Genomic DNA, 20,156 nt, shown 5'->3' with positions numbered 1-20,156 from the left:
TACATTTTTTTCCCCTTGCACATAGTCGAAGGTGTATCTGACAACTGTCATAATCACCTCCAAAAAACAAAGGCTGGCTTTTTGAGAAATATTTAGAGTGCTAAATACCCAATTTGGGAGCTGAATCACCTTTTGACAAGCCGAGCCTTTTAAGGCAACTGTTATTCTTCACTGTATAAAGGAACAATCCTCTGGAGGAGAAACGTCAGTAGTGTCTTCGAATATCAGATATTCCTGTATTTAAATATTCCTTTTTTGAACTGATTTAAAAAATAGTCCACCTGGCATTTATTGTCCCTTTGTCACTTTTCCTTCATGGCAGCTAAAACCCAGTTAAATAATGAAGGATCCCCCATGTGAATGCAGCCTGCCCTTTATCTCCCATCTTGTTTATTTAATTGCATTTAAAATAAAAGAAAGTGCCTGAGGCGCCTGTAACCTCTCTGACAAATCCGCAGCATTTCCTCAGATGACTTTACCATAAAAGCCCAAACCTTGCAAGTTAGCATCAGCAGCAGAGCTCTGAGGGAGAGACAAATAAATAGTCAAGTCTGACTGTGATAAGATGAGAGTTACAAACCGTGATGCTGTTTTTACACGCATGCACCATTTCACAGGCATCACCCATGCGTTCATGCGTGCGTGTGTGTGCGTGCGTGCGTGTGTGAACACAAGCGGGCCATTAAATGAGCAAAATAGTGGAAATGAGAATCAGGTCTGGTGATGCACAACTTAGAAATTGAATAATTGGATGGTTTTTAATGCAAACTGGGGTTTGATAGCAGCTTGGCCCAGACAGTTTCCTTTCCTTTTATTATTTTTTTTAAACTGTTAAAACAATGCATGTTTCTGACATCTCATGACCCTCTAAGGTGGGGTAGAATGTCTTTGTGAAGCTCATCCTCCAGTGCTCCATGCTATGCTAACGTGGAGCATCATCTTATGATTTTCTGACAGTTTAAGTGTTTCAGCATGTTAGCTGAGCAACACCGTGCTTGGCTGCCATTCCTTCCCTGTCTGTCCATGGGTTTACAGTACCGGTATATAAATGCTGCTCTGAAAATAATGCAGTTTAGAAAAGAATTTGCCACCATTCCAGTTTACATCAGAGGTTAAATTAGGGAAAGATCCTTGGTGGGGGGAGCCAACAGAATGGGGAGTAAAGCTGATATTCTGTCCTCATTAGTATTACTTAAATCAATTGATGCTGTGATAAATTCGCACACACACACACACACACACACACGCACACACACACACACACACACAGAGGTTGGTATGACGTTACCAGAAACAGGGAGTTTGGCTCACAGTAGAGAAGATCAAGCTGGGATTACTTTCCTGCAGCTGTGTTAAACACACACATACAGAGAGAGAAACACAGGAACACAACACTGTCTCTGTTTCCACGGAGCAGACACACTCCCAACGCTCTCCGGCAACACAGTCGTTATTTCAAAATCACTGTCAAACAGTTTCAATTGTTCTGGCAGGCTTTTGTCTGTGCAGCGCAAAGACCAGCGCGCAGATACAGAGAATTAGCTGCAACTTTATCCCTCAATGCCGCATCCAACAAACTTTCGCATATAACTTTGCCGTGACCCGCGCACGCACTTCTCAGCATGCTCACAACCGTGCCATCCAAGAAAATTAGATGGCCCAAACCAGTTCATGCAAATAAAATGATTCAGATCTGACCACCCGTCATAATGTTTTTGTAGTTTGTAATTTCCCTGTCATTCTCTGTGCTGTAATAAACTGGTAATATGCAATATAGAAGGTATTGTGCTCAGTCATCCGTTCTGCAGGTCTAAACTGTTATTAAATGACACTTGTTAAAATAATAAGTGGATCTTAAGTCTGCCCAGATACCATGCGGTCATGCAGTTTAACAGTTCCAGGATGAGAAACTTCTAGTGTTCAGATAATCAGTCAGGAAGCAGGCCCCTTGAACCAGTGCAGGCTGTTTATTTAGGTCTGGCCATGCTGCTCGTTTGTGGGGGCCCCTCTGGTCTGCGGGCTGGGCTGAGGTGAGCCTGGTGCCACACCTACATCTGACTTCATAGGAGGTTATCTACACTTGTATGTGTCTGTTTCTGCGCTATTTCCCCCCTCCGACCCATTCCCCGTCCCTCACATGAGCCAGGTCCTGCTCGGGGGTTCTTCCTGTTCAAATGAAGTTGGTTTTTCTTAGCGTCTCTGGGACGAAACCTTTTTGTGACAGACGCGGTGCAAAGAAATGTGAAGTGAACAGAGACGCCATTCATCACCGGCGCGCCATCAGGCAGGTATTCTCGCGAGACCCGGTCAGTCATCAATCCGACAGGTGCGCGACGGGATCGCGCACGCCGCAGTTCTACACGCAGACTTGGTTGCCGCAGACAGCCCGGCGAAATAAAACTCGTCCATTTGCGTTAATAATGCCAAACCTGACTGAGTTCTGACGATTCGGGTTGTCTCGAGAGGAACGAGGACGATGCTGTCGCGCTACGTGAAACGGGTCAAATCCGGTGAGATGAGCAGGTGTTGGGGCCATTTGTGCAGCGTTAATGACGCCGACATGTGAAATGTGTTAATACGCTCTCGTTTTTGTCGCGACTGTCTCTTAAACATCCACTTTAAAATGAGTCATTCGTTTGACCATTTTTTTCTTTGCTAAATTGGCGCTGGTCGCTTTTAATTTACCTTTACATTTGCACAGAGAGGCGTTATTTTTTCAGAGGAATACTGTGATTCATGAGGGTTTAATGGGTACTTATTAAACTTTGAATAACTTCTGAATGGTTTTCAAACTTTTTCCACCCAGTATTGGAAGCAAATCTGCCAAAGCCAAGCTGGCAGTCGAACTCTTTATTCTGGTACTTGACTAACTCTAAATTATCTTTCAATCTGTTTTTACAGCGCTGAAGCGGTCATTTGAAGTGGAGGAGGCAGATTCATCAACGCACCCTTCGCCACTGTCCCGCCGCACCACCAACCCCCTCCGCTCCTCCACGTCATCCTCATCCAGCCAACGGAGTTACGACCTGAGCTCCCGCAACTCCGACCTCTCTACCCGATCTTCCCCCTCCGAGTCCTCTAATCCGCGCTCACCAAAGACCGGCATGAGGCGCATGGAGTTGTCCGGGGGTCGCAACCCCGATGCGGCGTCGGCGCGTCGCACAGAGATCTCCATTGAGGTGTCTTCGAAGCAGATCGACAACTCGCCCAGTGCTGGCATCGCCCGTTTTGGCCTGAAACGGCCTGAGGTCGGCCTGAGCGGTCGCGGCCCTAACCAGGACGGCTCCTCCAACACCATCAGCAGCTCCGCCAGCAGACGGGCAGAGCTGAGCCTGACGCGGCCCAGTGAGCCCCCCGCCCCTCCCAAGAGGATGGACGCCCATCTGTCCTCGGCCCCGATCTCAAGGATCCCAGAGCCCTTTCAGAGGAGGCAGGAGCCGCAGTCGCCAGTGCTCAGCCCAACTGAAGGCGTCTCCAGGAGGCCAGAGTTGCCCGTCTTCAAACACTCTGAAGCCATAGTGCCGGGCAGTGCGGTCGAGAACAACCATCCACCCCCTGCACCAAGCGCTCCTCTGCCTTCTTTGGCAGAACCAAGGGTGGAACGGTTGCAGTCACCGGTTGCGGAGCTGCCCCCAGCCCGGCCTTTAGACAGCAGTGAGTACCTGCGCACGTTATTGTGTTTTTATTGATTTTCTTCTGAACAAACACGCGCGTCTCTCTGAACTGACTGTGCAGTTATGATCTTTTCCAAACAAAGACTTCTTAATCCCTCACAAACTAGAACTTTCTATAAGCGCTCATCTGCTGACTGGACTGTGGGTGTTAACTGAATGTAGGTCAGGCAGGGTGATGATGAGAATCCCAGGGCCTCTCCCAGGCCAGCAGTCAAATGAACTACAAACACGCAGCTGAACAACCCAGCTCATCTGGACCCGTGGAGATACGCACGAGCGCTACCTCTGGGATGGAGTTGTTTGGCCTTTGTTTGCCATCAACCATGACATCTTACACCTCACAGGGCCCTTTCTGTTTCCTCATGGCGTCACGCTGCATCATGGTTATTGGAATGTTGTGTCAGTTTCCTTGTTAACACAGAGGGGTGCTGCGCAGTGTCCTCTTAACCTTTCAGTGAGATTCCCACTGTGAGACGGAGGCTAATTGTGTTGTTTTCTAGCTCAAGCGCTTGTGTATGCTAATGTTGTATCTGGACAGCTGTGCTGGTAGGTTCTTCTCACTTGTTGAGCGTGATCCAGGCGTAGGCAGCTGGGAGGTGATACATTCCAAATCTGGAGGTCGTAAAACATAAAAATAGAAAGCCTCTCATTTCTACTTTTTGTGCAGTACATTGCAACTGCAAGTCTGTCCGTTTTGTTTCTTTTTTGCATACAGGGAGGTGATTTTGCATTTCTCCTGCTCCTGCTCCGTTTTAGGGTCCGCAGTATCGGACAGTTCCGTGGCCAAATATCTAAAATGTGGTTTTGTGTCGGCAAAAGAGAAACGAGCGAGGGAAAGCGAGAGGCTTTAGTTTGAACTGGTGCCACATTGGGCTCAGATTACATCTCCTTGCTCGACTCAGCTGTGTGCGTTTGGCGGGAGGCCCTGTTAGGAAGAACTGTGCAGATGTGAGAAAAGAGAGGGTCAGTGGGTGGAAATGGAGGGGGAGACCTCACCTCTCTGCTGGGGCAGCATGGCTGAAATTGATTAGCCGTCCTTTTCTCAGCCAGGGTCACCGTCTCTGGAAAAACGTCAAAAGCTGCGAATGTTTCTCTCGGCTGGTTCTTTGCTGGTTCTGTCACAGGACACTGGAGGGAAGAGTGTGTCCTCCATTAGAGGACTGCACACCGTCTCATACGATGTTTATCTTGCTCTGCTGTGTGTGAGTCTGCTTTCTTTTGTGCATGTTGTTACACAAGCTCAGCGCACTTCTTCACACAGATGGGGGTGTTTGAGAGAGAGAGAGTGACGGATGTGCACGATGATGAAGCAATAATGTTTTTCTAGTTGGCTTTTTTCCCTAGTACAAGGTGTTGTAATGACATGTTCCGCTTTGATCGGTTGGCACATATAATGAAAAGCAGCTGTGCAGATCCTTTTGATGTTGCCACAGGATGCGATTTGGTGTTTCCATGAAGCACATTTAGTCTTGTTCCAATCTTCAGAATATCTAGTTATTGCGGTGTGGTGGCTGTGATTTCAGAATCAGTTATGTCCATGGATTATACACTAGGCTGCTGTCTGTCTATGTAGCCAGTATTTGGATTAATGGGTTGTAGCGGCATGGCTGAGACATGGGCGTTTTGAGACAACGGTTTGAGGTTCAAGCAGCAGGTCTGTCAAATTAACCCTTCATTGAAAAACCCAGTAAAGTTTTAAGTAGCTTTGATCTCCATCTCTGAGTCTACAGTAATGAAATAAAAAGCAAAACTTCCTCTCAGGTGTTGAAGCTCAGAGCATGGTTTTTATTACAGTGACAACAGAACAATCATTTTCAATCATAAACATTCAAATCTAGACTCCATGTTACTCCCTCAGGCTCATTGATTTAACATTGTACACATTTCATGACAGCTGTCTTTATTGGAATGTTAGATCCCCCCCCCCAGACTGATCCCAGTGAGGAATGTCTTCGAAAGAATAAACCATCTATTTAAAGAAATAGAAATAAATTACCAATGCAGTAACTAATCCTAAAAGAATAAAAATGCAGCTGAATACAAGAATACAGACAAAGCGACATGAACAGTTTGCTCGTCTATTGTTGTCATTACTGTAGGTGTACTCCCACCTTGTGCTTTGAGAGCTTATGGACGAGGGCCTGTTGTTGTTTTTAGGTGTGTTGGTGGGCAGGTGTCGAGGTGTGTTGGTGGGCCATGGATTGTTGTTGTTTTTAGGTGTGTTGGTGGGCAGGTGTCGAGGCGTGTTGGTGGGCAGGTGTCCAGGTGTGTTTGGCAGTCTGTTGCTGCCTTGACGTGGAGTATGCGTTTCCTTTATCACGATAGCCAAAAAAAGCCCCAGGCAGGCCAGGTTACCCCATGTCTGTTGGAGGTCGCCAATGTCAGCATTGCTTTGGTATCGGTTCCTGAGGTGGAACAGCGGCAGATTATTGTCTCTGATAGAAAACTCTCGGATTTGTCTCAAGAGGGCAGTGGTGATCTGGTATGTATGATTCGGATCATACAGTGTCCCTCGCTGCTCCCATGTTTGATAGTGCTGCGTGATGAACATTTGGTTTATCACCTGCTGCGAGGCGCTTACTATGATCCTGTCCCGGTTTTCTCCATCGTAGCCCTGCCGTGGGTGAAGAACGTAATCTGGAAGTGGCACAGTTGTGTCGTGGTTGACGTTGCCAATGGTGAAGTAACGGTACCCCCGACGCAATGGGACCAGGATCCCCTCGTAGTTGCCGTAATGATGCGAGCCATAATCGCTGTTTGGGTCAAACGTCAGCCGTATGACATGGTTGTTGTCAACTTCAACTTCGTTGGCAAACCAGTGGAGCAGAATGAGACAGTGCTTCGGGACAGATTTGCCAAACTGGATTTTCTTCAAATCGCTGATTGAGTTGAGCTTTTGTACAGCTGACGCAGAGGCCAGCGTAACCAGCAGGGCTACAAAGACGCTCGTTGCTCTTCCTGACATCTGCATGGTCCTGCAGGGATCACAATCCTTCAATTAGAGATATTAAGATACTCCTTACTCAGAAACGAATGAATGAAAAATCAAAACACGTTAATGCTTATACGAAATGTTTACATTATCAAACCAAGTCAGTTTGAATATATCGTCAATTGTCAAAAACATGGGAGGAGTTTTGCTCCGGGTTTCCTAAGATACGCAGCTGAACCTTATGGCGACAACTACGGCCTGTCTCATTAGCCCGAATACAAGAAAAAATAAGAGAAACTGCTGGTAGAGCAGCTGACGTCGAAGTCTGAAGGCTAATAAGCCGACCAAATAAGAATACAGCATAAATAACACAGTATATCTTAGAAAAACGATAAGGATTCTGAAGCAGGAGAGCTCACCCGTGGCGTTCCGAGGTTTATTATGGTTAAGGCGGTCCGTCTTTGTGAGAGCAGATATCTCTGATGAATGACTGCATTTCTGCAGAAGTGAAACCTGAGACGGATAACGCTGATGTCATGAGGGTGCAGTTGTTTCATTAATGTTGTCAGGAAACAAAGGTGAATGGAATTTTGTGATTAAAAAAACAAACGAACATGACAATACTGCCTTTGAGAATACTAGTAAAATCTTTTCTTTCAAAAGGTGATTTCCTTGTATGATATAGGAACTCACTTTATGCTCCAGCTCCAGTGTTACATCCTTCATCTCATGTAGGAGAGGAAATTTCTCTCAAGATAGACGGTATCAGCAAAAAAGGACCCCCCCCCTACGAGTATTACATTACTGAAGAGCTTCGGAAGAAAGTTCTTTATGATACAGCTTAACTGGCAACCGATTTCTCAGGTGTGACATTTGCATTATGCAAAAGACTCTAAGGTTTCCTCACAGGTTAGTAGTGGCCAGGAAGGTGTAACGTGATGTAATGTGTAATCGTACTCTGACCCGAGGCCACGATGGTGCTGCGTGATATAAACTTTGTCCCCCCTGTCCGATATTCTGCCTTTGAACTGTAATTATGATCCTGTCACGCTTGTCTCCTGCTTCCTCCTTTGGAGGATTCACAACATAATTTGGGATTGATCCCGATAGATTGCCAATGGTGTAGTCGCGGTATTCTGAAGGGGGGCGGTCCAGTAGAGCTTCCACGTTGCCATAATAGTGTGAGTCATAATCTCCTCTGTTCACATTGAACGTCAGTCTCGTGTTATCTGAACCCTCAACATCGACGGCGTTGGAAAACCAGTAGAGCAGGATGAGACTGTGCTACAGTACAGATCTATCAAACTTGATGTTCTTCTAATCATTGATAGAATTCAGCCTTTATACGGCTGAGACAGAGACCAGGCACAGAAACACACCGACAAGAGCTGCGGTCTCACTGACATCGTGAAAATCTACCTGGAAATCTGCATTTGTAAACATGTTTTTGTTTTTGTTTTTAAAAAAAGGTCTTTAAATAGTGTTGGAATAATTAAAGGACTCACCGGTGTTAATCTGCTGCTGCTGCTGCTGCTGCTTCTGCTTCTGCTTCTGATCTTGCTTTATATGAATAAAGGCCAAAGCAGGTTTTGTTTCCTGTGAACCGAAAGTAGGGAACAGGATTTTAACCAATGTTTAAGAAGGTGGAGCCTGAGGGTGCTGCAACACCAGCAGTTGACGGGAAATAGGCTATTTTTTAGCTTTTTGACTCCTTTAAATTATTATACACTCTGCACCAGTAAAATATCAAGCATATTATATATATTATGTTGATAATAAAAGTAAATATTGTCAACAAACCTTCCAGAATAAGGTACAACAGGGTCTGAACAAAAGAGTGGTGTTTCCCACCATTCTGTCATTAAAACAATATTTTCTATATGATTAAAATTTTGATAATTTTTAATACACTGAAGAGACAAGAGGAACATACTTTTATTGGTACTGTTTAGTGCAATGAGGACACAGGGCAAATGCTTTGGACTGATGATTTATGACTCTGATTCACCAGCCATTAACCTCACCACACATATTTTTATTCCTGGGCTGCAGAGTGAGTTTCGTAATAAACAGAACCTACCGGCAAAAGTTGTGCGCGTTCCAAACGTGATCGGTGCAACTCGACAAACAGCCAGCAGGAGGTGCTGTCACACAGGTGATTGGTCAGATTATCCCAGAGTCCTTAACGTGGAGAAATCTGGCCACTGACTTTGTGGAATCTCTTATTGTTTTGACACCTACACAGATACATTTTTATATCCTGAGTGGAACTTTTAATGCACCTTGTGGGAAATTAACCGAAAATTAACCGGTTTCACTGCACCGATAAGTTATACTTTTGCTAACTAATGATTCAAGTAAAAAAAAAACAACAAAACTTTGACTCGCATAAGATTCAGATCCTTTATTGTCCCACACGGGGAAATTCACAGTGCAACAACAGCAGCAAGAGCACTCAGAGAAAAATAAGATAAAATCAAATAGAACAGGATTTGGAATATACAAAGAGGATGTATATTTACAATAATCCAGATAAATGGATACTCGGCCTCTGTGTACCTGTACAGAGGGTGAATACAATATACATATCAGAATATATAATATTCAGATAGTGTTAACGGGTGTTATGTTTATTGTGCAGTCTGACAGCAGCCGGCAGGAAAGTTCTGCGATACCTCTCCTTCACACAGCGAGCGTGGAGCAGCCGCTCACTGAAGGAGCTGCCCAGTGCTGTCAGGGTGTCCTGTAGGGGTGGGACGTGTGTTTCAACATGGATGACAGCTTAGCCATCATCCTCCCGTTTCCCACCACCTCCACTGAGTCCAGGGGACATCCCAGGACAGAGCTGGCCCTCCTTACCAGTCTGTCCATAAAACTAAATCAAAGGATTTCAGTGTCTGTTCAAGTACTTTTTGAACATTTTGAGCACATTTCCACTATACTGTGATAGTAACTGTGATAATTTGGGGTCACAATAACCATGCTTTTGAAACCTACATATCTTTAGGTCCCTCAGTCAAATCATGTTAACTTTTGCTGCCATTGGCCAGATAGCTGTGTGTTTTATTTAATGCACCCAGAGAATTATGGCAGACTCTGGAAAACTGTGAGGACCGCAGCCAGACTGCTCTGCATTCAACCTGCCACTCCATGAGCCCATCTGGAAGGTGGTCTTGCTGTCTTTAAATGTGTTTATTTTGTCTTCAGAGATATTCTAGACATTTATGTTGGCTGCTTTACCTCTCACAATACATATGAGAGACTGTTCGCCTCAGGATGGACTGGGGGACAGTTCTGGCTGAGACACAATCGCGTTTCTCAGCATCTTGGATGAAAGTCATGAGAGAAGGTTGTATGTAATAACCATCACGAGGGCCACATCACATTTATTCAATTTCCTCACGGGGATGAATAAAGTACATCTTAATCTTAATCTGTAATGATCACAGAAAATGGCAGCTGAAAAGCAACTTGCACAGCTGTGTAATGTGAGAGCTGTGAAATTTATGATTCGGTATCTTCCCTGAGATTTGCCTTCGACTTAACCAGTTTGCACAATTGTGATCTAAAGCCAGCAAAAGCAGTCAGATTAAAACCCAGAGGTAACCTGAGCTCATGTCAGTTTTCACTTATGTCGATGTAATTCAGCTTTTTATTGGCTATTAATGTTCGGATAGAGGAAGATCTATAGGGAACAAAGGGAGGGTTGAATAGTGGAGGGCTATTTTGGGAAAACTACATTTCCCACATTGTGAAACTGAGTATAATAGGTTTCTTAAATTCCTAATTTGGTCAGACCCGAGTTTGATCACACAAGTTCATTTGAGGTGAACCCAACATGTTAAAGACGGAACTCTGTCTTTTCTTAGTGTCTGTCTGTGTGCAGGGTTATTCTTCACTGCTATGGTGTATAATTACGCTCCCCATGCAGCTACAGGCAGCTATTTCCCCTTTAACTGTACAGACACATACATGCCACCTATAGGAACAGTCATTCTCTAAAGTAATTAGTCTGCTGTTGGCTCTTATAAACAGTAAATAAAGAGAAGAAGAGCAGGGACATTAACCTCAGTGAAGACACTCGACGTTTTTCTTTAAATGTTTGTTTTCGTCTTTATATTTTGCATACTGGCTTTTATTTCCTTCGTCTGGGTGCTTGAAGGAAGTGGGCGTGTCTTTTATGCGCTGCGGGTGTCGCATGACCATCTCAGGTGGGAGGGGCAGAGCGCTTCCATAGCCACAGCAGAGTTTGGCCTCTCGCTGGAGCTGCACTTCGGCTGTAGACAGCTCACCGTGTGCACATTTCACACAGTGGTGAGTGTTTCACATGCATGGTGTGTGTGTGTGTGTTTGTGTGTGACATTTGTGTTTGTCAGAGAGCAGTTGGAGGTAGGAGTAAATGTTTATTCCTTGAGTTTTTCCTCAGTGTTGCTTGTACAACAAAATGGTAACGTTGTTTTCAGCGCAACTCCAAAAAGAGAAGCGAGCCTGTTTTTAAATGTGTGAAAGTTTAAGGAAATGGATTTGCTGAGAAACCTCTGTTGCTTTGAGGACCAGGTTTAGCATTTTTGTGTGGGCTTGCTTGCACATGAAATTGCAAGTTGTCTCTTTGCACAACATTGAAGTAATGGACTGTTTACAGACCTGATGACATCATACACCTTGGTCCCCCACTAGACTGGATCATTTGCATGCAAATATGTTTGCTCGTTGAGGCAAATCATGAAGTTGGATATTAAGCTCATAGACTGCAGGAACACTGGATGAGAATCGTGTTTAGTCTGAGTTCTGGAAAGTATGGCGTGGAATGTTCATCGCTCATGGTAACTGTCTGAAAGTACTCTGTTCCTTTCCAGGCGGGATAACTTGATATCTAATTTTCACCACAATCGGAGGATTTGATTTGTTTTTGTTTGAGCTCTTTTGTGCATATTTTCTGGTTAGCCTTATTTTCCATGCCCGCCTCTTTGTGTGCGATTGTGAAAGTGATGGGGAGCTACTGGCCCACTGTGACAGCACCGGAACAAAGCTGAACCTCAGAATTGTGTCACGGGGTTGTGAAGGCTGACCTCAGAATCTGCAGCATCTTACGCTCTTCCGTGATAACAAATTGATGGAAACCAGCGACCAGGCTGCACTTTTTTTTTCTAGAATCGTCCCCCTCTGGTTTGTCTCACTCATCCACAGCGTGTCACTGGTTTAAAGGAGCTCTGTTGTGGCCCCTGGGCTCTGCCAGGCAAGACCAGAGGCTTTTCACCAGAGTTTGATGGGGCTCTGAAAAGGTCAGCGTCGCTACCTTCTGTAGAATTTGTGGCTGTTTATGCTGAGTCGGCCAGTAAATCAGTGCAGGAAGATCATATGTCTGCTCAGGAATTCACTGGCATGGTTTCGAAAATCAAGCTGAATGCAGCCAGAGGACTATAACTAAAATTAAAGCCTTTTCTCTCTTTCTTGACCTCCTGTACATTCTCACAATTGCAAAACTGTGTATGCAGCGGTACATCAATGCCAGCTGTCTTGTAAAACTTGCTTATAAAACATTGTTTTAAATGTGGCACTCAGTCAGGAGGAACCTGAATTCATGCAACGATACTTCACCTTGTCAACTGTAGCTAATAATATACTAACAACTGTTTTTTAACACCCCCCCCAACCGTCAGACAGTATTAGATAGATCAAATGAATCTAAAGCCACTGTAGAAAGTCTAAATTAAATTAAAAGTTAAAGCTCGTGTTGCCTAAAACAGGTCATGGGGAATATTTGGGCTTCTGAAGGGTTAGGCTGCTATTGTGCTCTTTAGGTCTGTATTTGGGTCAGTCAGTCCATAAATACAGCTCCTGAGGCCTGGACAGGATCACAGGCTCTATATCGCACACTGACTGTCAAAGGCTCCTGCTGGTTCTGATGTGGATAGAGCGACGTGCATCTGCTTATGCACGTTCACACATAACACAGCAACATATCATTAGAGCTCTTTCAGACTTTTCAAGTCTCAACACCCTCTTCCAATGAGTGAAGGCACCACCTAAAATTAGGTACTTTTTAGGACATTAAAATCCATGTCTGACTGTTCCTGGCGGGAGATAAGTGTCAGGGCAAAGGTCAGTTCTAGGACCCATGCTAGCTGTCAGCCAGTCATATTGCTGATGCCCCTCAAACTCTATCCTCTGATAAAGTACGAGATAACTACCACAATTCTGTAATGACTTCACCTTAGTGATGAAATTGGTAACTTCCTGTTTGGTTTACCTTCTATGTAAACATGCACCTAAGAGTTAATATTAGATAATGTTGCCTCGGGTTAAGCATTGTTTTGGAAGGCTCATTTTTACCGACACCTACCTGAGGAATGTAGTGTTGCAGCAGAAAGACTTCCCTCAACTGTAGCTCCTCACCCAATAAATACAGAATTTCCGGCTTGGTTTTCCAGAACACCATATTAAACCCGTCGAGCAATTACCAACTTCTACAGTTAAGGACACTTTAGTGTGATCCGGACGTTACCCGAGTCCATCTTAAGAGCACAGAGACACAACAGATCTTTTGTGCACCAACACAATATGGAAATGAACATTCCTCTGGCAGGGGAGACGAACCTGTGGGATTCTGCTCCCAATACTGCTGTTTGGAACGCTCCTCGATCATCTGTAATGCTCGACAGAGCGTGTCCAATCCCAGGTGAATTTGCAGAGGTCAAAGTGCACAGGGCTGAATGATCAGGGGTCTGGGAACCAAGCCTTGCTGCACAAACATTCTGACTTCATTAATGCAACCAACCATATTTGCCCCTCCCACTCCTTTAACCTGGGATCTGTTTGGGTGCGAGGCTGGGAAATAATTTGGGCAACAACAAAGCACAATATTGAGTTAAAGGACACGTGCTTTACTCCATTTTGCCTCAAACCCCGAGTTCACTTGAAAGCAGAGACCTTGTTTTGGGTCCACGCCAACAAGCTTCTCTTCTGTCTTGGTCCAGTGTTCCAGTCCTCATCAGTGACGTAGGTCGGTTTGTACAGGAGGCCAAACCACTGGTTTGTGACCTAAACTGGGAGCATGACCTCTGACCTGCTGGCCACGCTGTCAAGATCAACACCCTGGGCAGACAGAGCAGGGCTCAGCGGGTTTAACCGCCTGTCCACTGAACACAGACGACTCACGCAGTCACAGTGTTCTTCTGTTCTTCACATCTGAAATCCGACAGTGTTTCAGCTGTGTTCCTACCACTGTTTGGTTTGGGTGGAATGGTTCAGAAGTGAAATAAATCAATGTTCCTTCTTGCTGTTTTTGGCTCTGTCATTGCAGACCCAGTCCTCATTTTCCTGGCCTCGTCCTTCTTTCTCCCCATCCTCTGCGGTCTTCTCCCATTGTGCTTTTTCTCCTTTATTCATGCTTACATGCACATGGTCTGATCTTTGCTTTCTGTTTTCTTCTCCTTGTTTTTCCATTTCAGAATGCGTTGTGGTATGTGGACCACTAACCGTTCCCCACTCCATAAAGTTACCGTAATTTAAAATACCCTCACAAAAATGAGTCATGTCTTTTCCTCTTTTTTTTTTTTTTTTAAATTGAGTTTAATTTTAACAGCTCCACATGTTTGCAGTCCAATTGCTGAAAGGAAAATATGTAAAATCATCGATATAATACAGATGTGTTTTTCAAACATCATTCAACATATTTGCTCCTCACTATCAGTCAATTCAATTTGACCTGGCATGAACCTTTTAGTCGGGGGTGGGGGGGGGGGGGGGGGGGGGGGGGTGGGGGGTTGTGTCTGGATGGGTGTGTCTGGCAGCATCACCATGCCAGAGATCAGATTTCTGTGATGTGTTATGGGGCCGTGCTCCTTACAGCTGTGTCCTAACACCTGTATTTGGTGGACATCGCATCTCTGCAGCACTTTGGCTGATCAGCATGGAAACTCTACGAGTATAAGGACCTTTGGCTTCTAAACCGGAAGATTATTTAGACGGTTCCCAGCAGGCTTCCTAATGACTGTGTTAGACCTCAGCTTTGGTTTTTTCTGAGCCTCATTACACTGTGGGATCAGTTGCTCACAATAGGACGGAAAACAGGATTGTAGCTGTTAAGTTATAATTAGAGTGAATTTTCTTATTTGTTTTCCCACGGCAATCTTCCAAGACCTTCCTGTCCCCCAAGTCTGCGGGAATGATACAAAGACTTCCATAGGGGTGAATAAAACGTAACACAAAGGACGATATCATGAGGTTGGTAGTGGTCAACAATGCCCAGAACACTTGGTATGAGCATTTGGGAGGGAGTGGTGTCAAACGGGAGATAGAGCAGAGGATGGAAGTGAGCAGTGAGAGATAAGACAGAATGTGGAGAGAGGAAAGGGTGAGGTTGGAGAAGGGACAGGAGCAGAGGTGAGGGAATGTGGGAGGAGCAGATTCAGACATGGAGGGCAGTAAGTCACACTAAGCTGCTGACTGAGTGTTGGAACAGGATGGGGAAGTGGTGAAGTAGACCAGAGAAGCTGCTTCCATAGGTGGGACACACACACACACACACACACACACACACACACACACACACACACACACACAAAATGGAACTCAATATAAAGGTAACATTTAATGTTGGAGTCAACCAGCGCCACTGTTTCCCCATCTAATCCACTGTGCACAAATCTGTGCATTTGTGTCATGTTTCCATGCATGTGCCTGCCTACAGGGCTGCTGGTTTTTTAAATTATTTTTAAGTGTGTGTGAGTAGGAGAGTGTGCAGACGGTGTGTTTCTGTAACAGAGGCTTGCTGTGTAAGTAGCTCATGTTTCAGCTCACAATAGCAGGACAGTAATGCTGCACTGAGGGCTGAGGGAGGCTTTGTGAGGGGGAGCAGTCCTGAACTGTTCTGCAGGGATCTCCTAACCTACGCTGTCTCATCGCTTTGTTAAAAAGCCACTTTTCTGTGTGCACATCTGTGACTGAATACCATTGTACAGTAGTTTGCCAAGAGCGAGGTTGTAAGTCAGAACAGACTGTCTGAAGGTAACAGACTTTGCCTTCCAGCACCTCTACGGTATAGTAATCATTAACATACCCTCTTTATCTAATCTGTCCAAAATGAGAGTTTGTACTTTAATGATGTTAATACACTGGGTCGCTCCTGCCTGGGAGCAGTAACAAAGGCCAGGCCTTTTCTAGTTGCTTGGCAACTTTTTAGAGCTAAGAAATATGGGGGCACGCAAGCTCTAAAGTTTGGCCATTTTTACACTTGACTTCAGCCCAAACAAATGAGACGTAGCCCTTCAGACAAAGCCAGTTTTCAAAGCTGCTGCTACTGTTGGAGCCTGATGAGAAGGGCAGGCACCAGAATGGTGTCAATGGACATCTTGGCAAGGACTAGCAGGATAATCTCTGGCTAAATGGTTCCAGTAATATCAGAGAAAGTGGTACTTTTTTGCGTAGCCTCACATTGTGAAGTACACAGTAAACAGCAGTGATGCTGCTCATTATTTCACGTTGTTGAACGTTCTGTCAACCTTCTTTTTTTTCTTTTTCCTTTCCCCATATCACAGGGTCGGAGGTAATTTCCCATTACAACAGTGCCATGACTGAGGCAGCGGTGCCGGAAACTGTGGTGACCCCAGCAGTGGTTGGCCTGTATGGGGACAAGGCCGGGGGTCCTGCCATGGATTTCAGTTATGTGGGGATTGACGCCATTTTGGAGCAGATGCGGAGGAAGGCCATGAAGCAAGGGTTTGAACTGAACATAATGGTCGTGGGTAAGTAAGTAGCACGTTTGTGTTAGTGTCAGTTCTGTCCCTGACTATAAATGTGTGTTTATCCTCAAACATGCCCAGTCAGCGTTATCAAACGAGTCCTGTTATTCTGGTTTTCTCTGTAATCCGGTTCTGACGGTAAATAAAAGCCTCAAACCAGCTTTAATAAGCAGCCACACACAGCAGGACTTGGAAGGCTCTTTCTCAGTGAGCCTCATCACTGTGATCACACACCTGTAAAACAGGAGCTAATTACACACACACACACACACACACAGCTCAAGCTCAGTGGTAGTAGACAGGTCATCATAACCCCCCCCACTGCCTCACCTTGGTGTGTCTGCTCTGCTTCATCTTCAAATAAACTTGGTGGTTATGAAGACGCCTCGGGGTTAAGATGCAGAGGTGGCGGTAAAAGAAACCACCGCGCTCTGGCATCCGCCTTCATCTCAAACTATGTTCGACAGAAGCGCTGCCAGTAATTGGGATGGTGTTTTTATGGTTGGAGACAATGTCACCCGACCATCTTTAGATTTATCATCTTCATCTTAAATGTGGGGAAATTATGAAAGTTAATTTTGGATGTTTGACCTTAAAATATTTCTATCATTCTAAACTTCTTTGTACAGGTTAATTGCAAAGTTCCTGATCTTTTACTAAGGACCTGACAGCAGTATTGATGGTGTGTTTGGGTTGCAGTCAGGAATGCGAATACCATTTTGGGAGTGTTTATGCAGACAGGGACCTGCAGTCTGTCTCTACCTCAGCCCAATGAGTGTCATTGCACATCCTTCATATGTCCTGGTTTTTGGTTTATCGACCAACGGATGCCTCTGTAGATCCTGAGTGTAATCTGTGTAATCTGTATGTTTGTGCTTACAGGACAGAGCGGCCTGGGAAAGTCGACTCTGATGAACACACTGTTTAAGTCCAAAGTCAGTCGTAAGTCTGTGCTGGCAACAGCCCAGGAGAAGATTCCGAAGACGGTGGAAATTAAGTCCATCAGCCATGGTGCGGAACCACATATGATCCCAGTGTCATTTTATTAAAGGAGGCAAATATCATAAATGTTGGCTTCTCTGACGTGCTGAAATATATCCTCCTGTGTGTGCGCGTGTGTGTGCAGACATTGAGGAAAAGGGGGTGAGGATGAAGCTGACAGTCATTGACACACCAGGCTTTGGAGACCAGATTAACAATGAGAACTGGTATGTTGTAAAAACCTCCATTATGTGGAATGAATTACTCTTTTTCCTCAAAATCCTCTCCATTGATCCCGTTTAGTTGGCAGCCCATCATGAAGTTCATTAATGACCAGTATGAGGCGTACCTGCAGGAGGAGATCAATATCAACAGGAAGAAAAGGATTCCAGACTCCAGAGTCCACTGTTGCATTTACTTCATCCCCCCTACTGGACACTGGTAATGCACACTGAAATGATATTAAACGACATTTAATTTTAATAATAAATTTAATTCAATTTATTGTCGGAATTTAGTGTATTTTCCACAGGCCCTTCAGTGTTTCTCCGTAAGAGCCTGAACTTCAGTTGTTTCTGTCAAATAAACCGTGATGTGAATTTTCAGTTTCACGCTTACGTTTGAAGTGTGATATTCATAGCGTAATCCAATAACTTCAGCAAAGCTCCAGTTAATTGACTCCCAGGGCACCTTCTCGCCGAACTGATTAACTGCACATTGTTGGCTGTGTCTGGTGCCGACAGCTAAGTTGGAACATGGACAGTCAAGGCAAATTAAGTTTGGTTTAGTTCCTGTTCCAAACGTGCCAACTTGGTCAACTCGAATGTTATGGCGTTAGTGGTGTTCACAAACTGCCTTCGAAGCTAGCGTTAACATTAATGTAAGTCTGCATGACAGCGCTGCTGTAGCTGTTGGCAGTGTGTTGAGTTATGATCAGTTTTTACATTGATCTCCTAAAAAAATGTGATAAAATAATAATGTTTCCACTGGGGCTAGCTCCATTGATTAGCATTTGCTAACATTACTGGTCTCCTTCCCATCAAATTCTTGATGGTGGAGACACAAAGGTTGAACCTTTTTGATCCAACACTTTTTAGAACACACCAGCAGTAGAAACATTCTCTTCTTGGATCTCTTACACACACATCTGGCTTTTATTGACGTGCTTAAACTGTTGTTCAGGCGCTTGTTCAGAGTGAACAGGGAAGATGTTATGGTGTCCAGACGCTACAGTCGTGTTACTGCGGTAGAGCTGCTGTAGATTGTCGGGCTTGGAGTTCCATTAAAGTGTTCCCGTCTTTGCTCAGGCAGGGTTGCTGGTGAGAAGCACTCTCCTGTCTCTGTGCCTCATCCAGTAGTGATTCATGTTGATCCAGCAGTGCAGATGTCACATGCTCCGGCCAGCAGCTGCTCAGGGTTCGCTTTTAAAGGTCTAATGGGAGCCAGGCAGTAAGAGACAGAGAGTCTGTGTGGGTGTTTGTGAGCACATAATCAATTTTTCCTTTTTGCTTTACCGATATTTTCCTGTGCGAGAGCACAAGACTTCTTCTTGACAATAATCGTTCTGTGTCGCTGGGTCGTTAGCCTGGTGCCGAAGCTATATGAAAAGGATGAGATCAAATTGTGGAGAAGGCCCTGAAACTGATCCAAGGTTCTTTTAACCTTGAGAAGCAGCTGTTCACACATTTTATACCGTGTTTATACAGTATAGGAGCTGTCGTCTGCCCCCTGCTGGATCAGATGTGTTTCATCTATGCCTTATTTTTCCTTCTCAGTCTGCGGCCTCTTGATGTGGAATTCATGAGGCGTCTCAGTAAGGTGGTGAACATTGTCCCCGTCATTGCCAAGGCAGACACACTCACCCTGGAGGAGAGGGACTTCTTCAAAAAGAAGGTAGCATCTTGTTTTTCTTGTGTCTTCTGTTAAATGTTCATGTTTAATCCACATCGTTACCCCAGAAACATCCTATTGTGTTTTGCATTTGTGGCATCAAAGCTGACAATAAGCTCCTCTTTGCTCCCCACTGCTCTAGAGAGTTCAATAAAAAATGACGCTTTTATTCTTCTGCTCGGCTATTAATGTTGCATGTGTTCATGCATTTATTATAAACGTCTTCAGGGATTTCCTGTTGTCTGTCATATTTGCCTGGCAGGTGTTCTCTCCATTAAACTCGCGTTTCTCTTCGAACTGCACACAGAGGTGAATTAATAAATAAGCTCGAACCTTTGGAGTAGATTAAAGGAGAGATTAGCATTAATACCACTATAATCTATTCAGTCTACAGTGTGACGACTCTGAAGACAACCGTAACCGTCTGCACCATTATACCTGAAACTGAAGATCTGAGAGTGGATCCTTTTTAAACTGCGGTGGATTTAGTTTGGTTTAATGTTTGAACCTTCTCTTACCAGATCAGAGAAGAATTGCGAGCCAACGGCATCGACGTGTACCCTCAGAAGGAATTTGACGAGGATGCCGAGGACAGAATGATCAACGAGAAGATCAGGGTGAGGATCATGTTCAAGTTCTGGGGCTAAAAGATATTTATGGCTGCTGTGGTGACGATCATGCTCACAGTTGTAGCCAGAAGCACGATCGTGCCTGATGCATGGAGTAACGGTGGGATTAAACTACCTCGAACTCCACTGTTGAACAGGAGATGATACCATTTGCTGTGGTGGGCAGTGATCAGGAGTACCAGGTCAACGGGAGGAGGCTGCTGGGGAGGAAAACAAAGTGGGGAACCATCGAAGGTAAACACACTGTAGTTCTTTCCATTTGAAGCCATTTGACCTTGTTTTTTCCTATTTGACACTCAATAATCAC

The 20,156-nt window shown here is 44.8% G+C and overlaps 2 protein-coding genes across 7 annotated transcripts in view; one reads left to right on the top strand and one right to left on the bottom strand.

Moving 5' to 3' along the window:
• septin9a (septin 9a) overlaps window positions 1–20,156 on the top strand; it is a 38,969-nt gene that overhangs the window by 17,189 nt on the left and 1,624 nt on the right. For 3 of the 5 annotated variants that reach the window (XM_011603899.2, XM_011603902.2, XM_011603900.2), the window contains 8 exons: window positions 2,902–3,654; window positions 16,146–16,352; window positions 17,232–17,360; window positions 17,476–17,557; window positions 17,634–17,771; window positions 19,106–19,223; window positions 19,742–19,837; window positions 19,987–20,083. In XM_011603899.2, coding sequence (XP_011602201.1) covers window positions 2,902–3,654; window positions 16,146–16,352; window positions 17,232–17,360; window positions 17,476–17,557; window positions 17,634–17,771; window positions 19,106–19,223; window positions 19,742–19,837; window positions 19,987–20,083 — 1,620 coding nt within the window. Of the gene's footprint in view, window positions 1–2,323; window positions 2,511–2,901; window positions 3,655–10,796; window positions 10,921–16,145; window positions 16,353–17,231; window positions 17,361–17,475; window positions 17,558–17,633; window positions 17,772–19,105; window positions 19,224–19,741; window positions 19,838–19,986; window positions 20,084–20,156 lie in introns of those variants that run through there. The other 2 variants (XM_011603901.2, XM_029836056.1) reach the window with 2 other exon arrangements.
• LOC105416440 (uncharacterized) lies at window positions 5,432–8,241 on the bottom strand. Of its 2 annotated transcripts, XM_011603897.2 has the most exons (3): window positions 8,112–8,241; window positions 7,026–7,119; window positions 5,432–6,649 (listed from the first exon to the last, which is right to left on the bottom strand). In XM_011603897.2, the coding sequence occupies exon 3, from the start codon at window positions 6,643–6,645 to the stop codon at window positions 5,644–5,646; it is 1,002 nt and encodes a 333-aa protein (XP_011602199.2). In that variant the 5' UTR covers window positions 6,646–6,649; window positions 7,026–7,119; window positions 8,112–8,241; the 3' UTR covers window positions 5,432–5,643. The 2 variants fall into 2 exon arrangements, with proteins under 2 accessions (XP_011602199.2, XP_029691917.1); XM_029836057.1 differs by lacking the exon at window positions 7,026–7,119 and having other exon boundaries at window positions 8,112–8,239.

The sequence above is a fragment of the Takifugu rubripes genome, chromosome 5 (genome assembly GCF_901000725.2).
Source record: "Takifugu rubripes chromosome 5, fTakRub1.2, whole genome shotgun sequence".
NCBI classification, from domain to species: domain Eukaryota; kingdom Metazoa; phylum Chordata; class Actinopteri; order Tetraodontiformes; family Tetraodontidae; genus Takifugu; species Takifugu rubripes.
The sequence above is the reverse complement of the archived record's forward strand: the minus strand, read 5'-3'. Positions and strand labels throughout refer to the sequence as shown.

Coding starts and splice junctions, on each gene's coding strand:
- LOC105416440 (XM_011603897.2), bottom strand. CDS start 6,645: ATGCAGATGTCAGGAAGAGCAACGAGCGTCTTTGTAGCCCTGCTGGTT.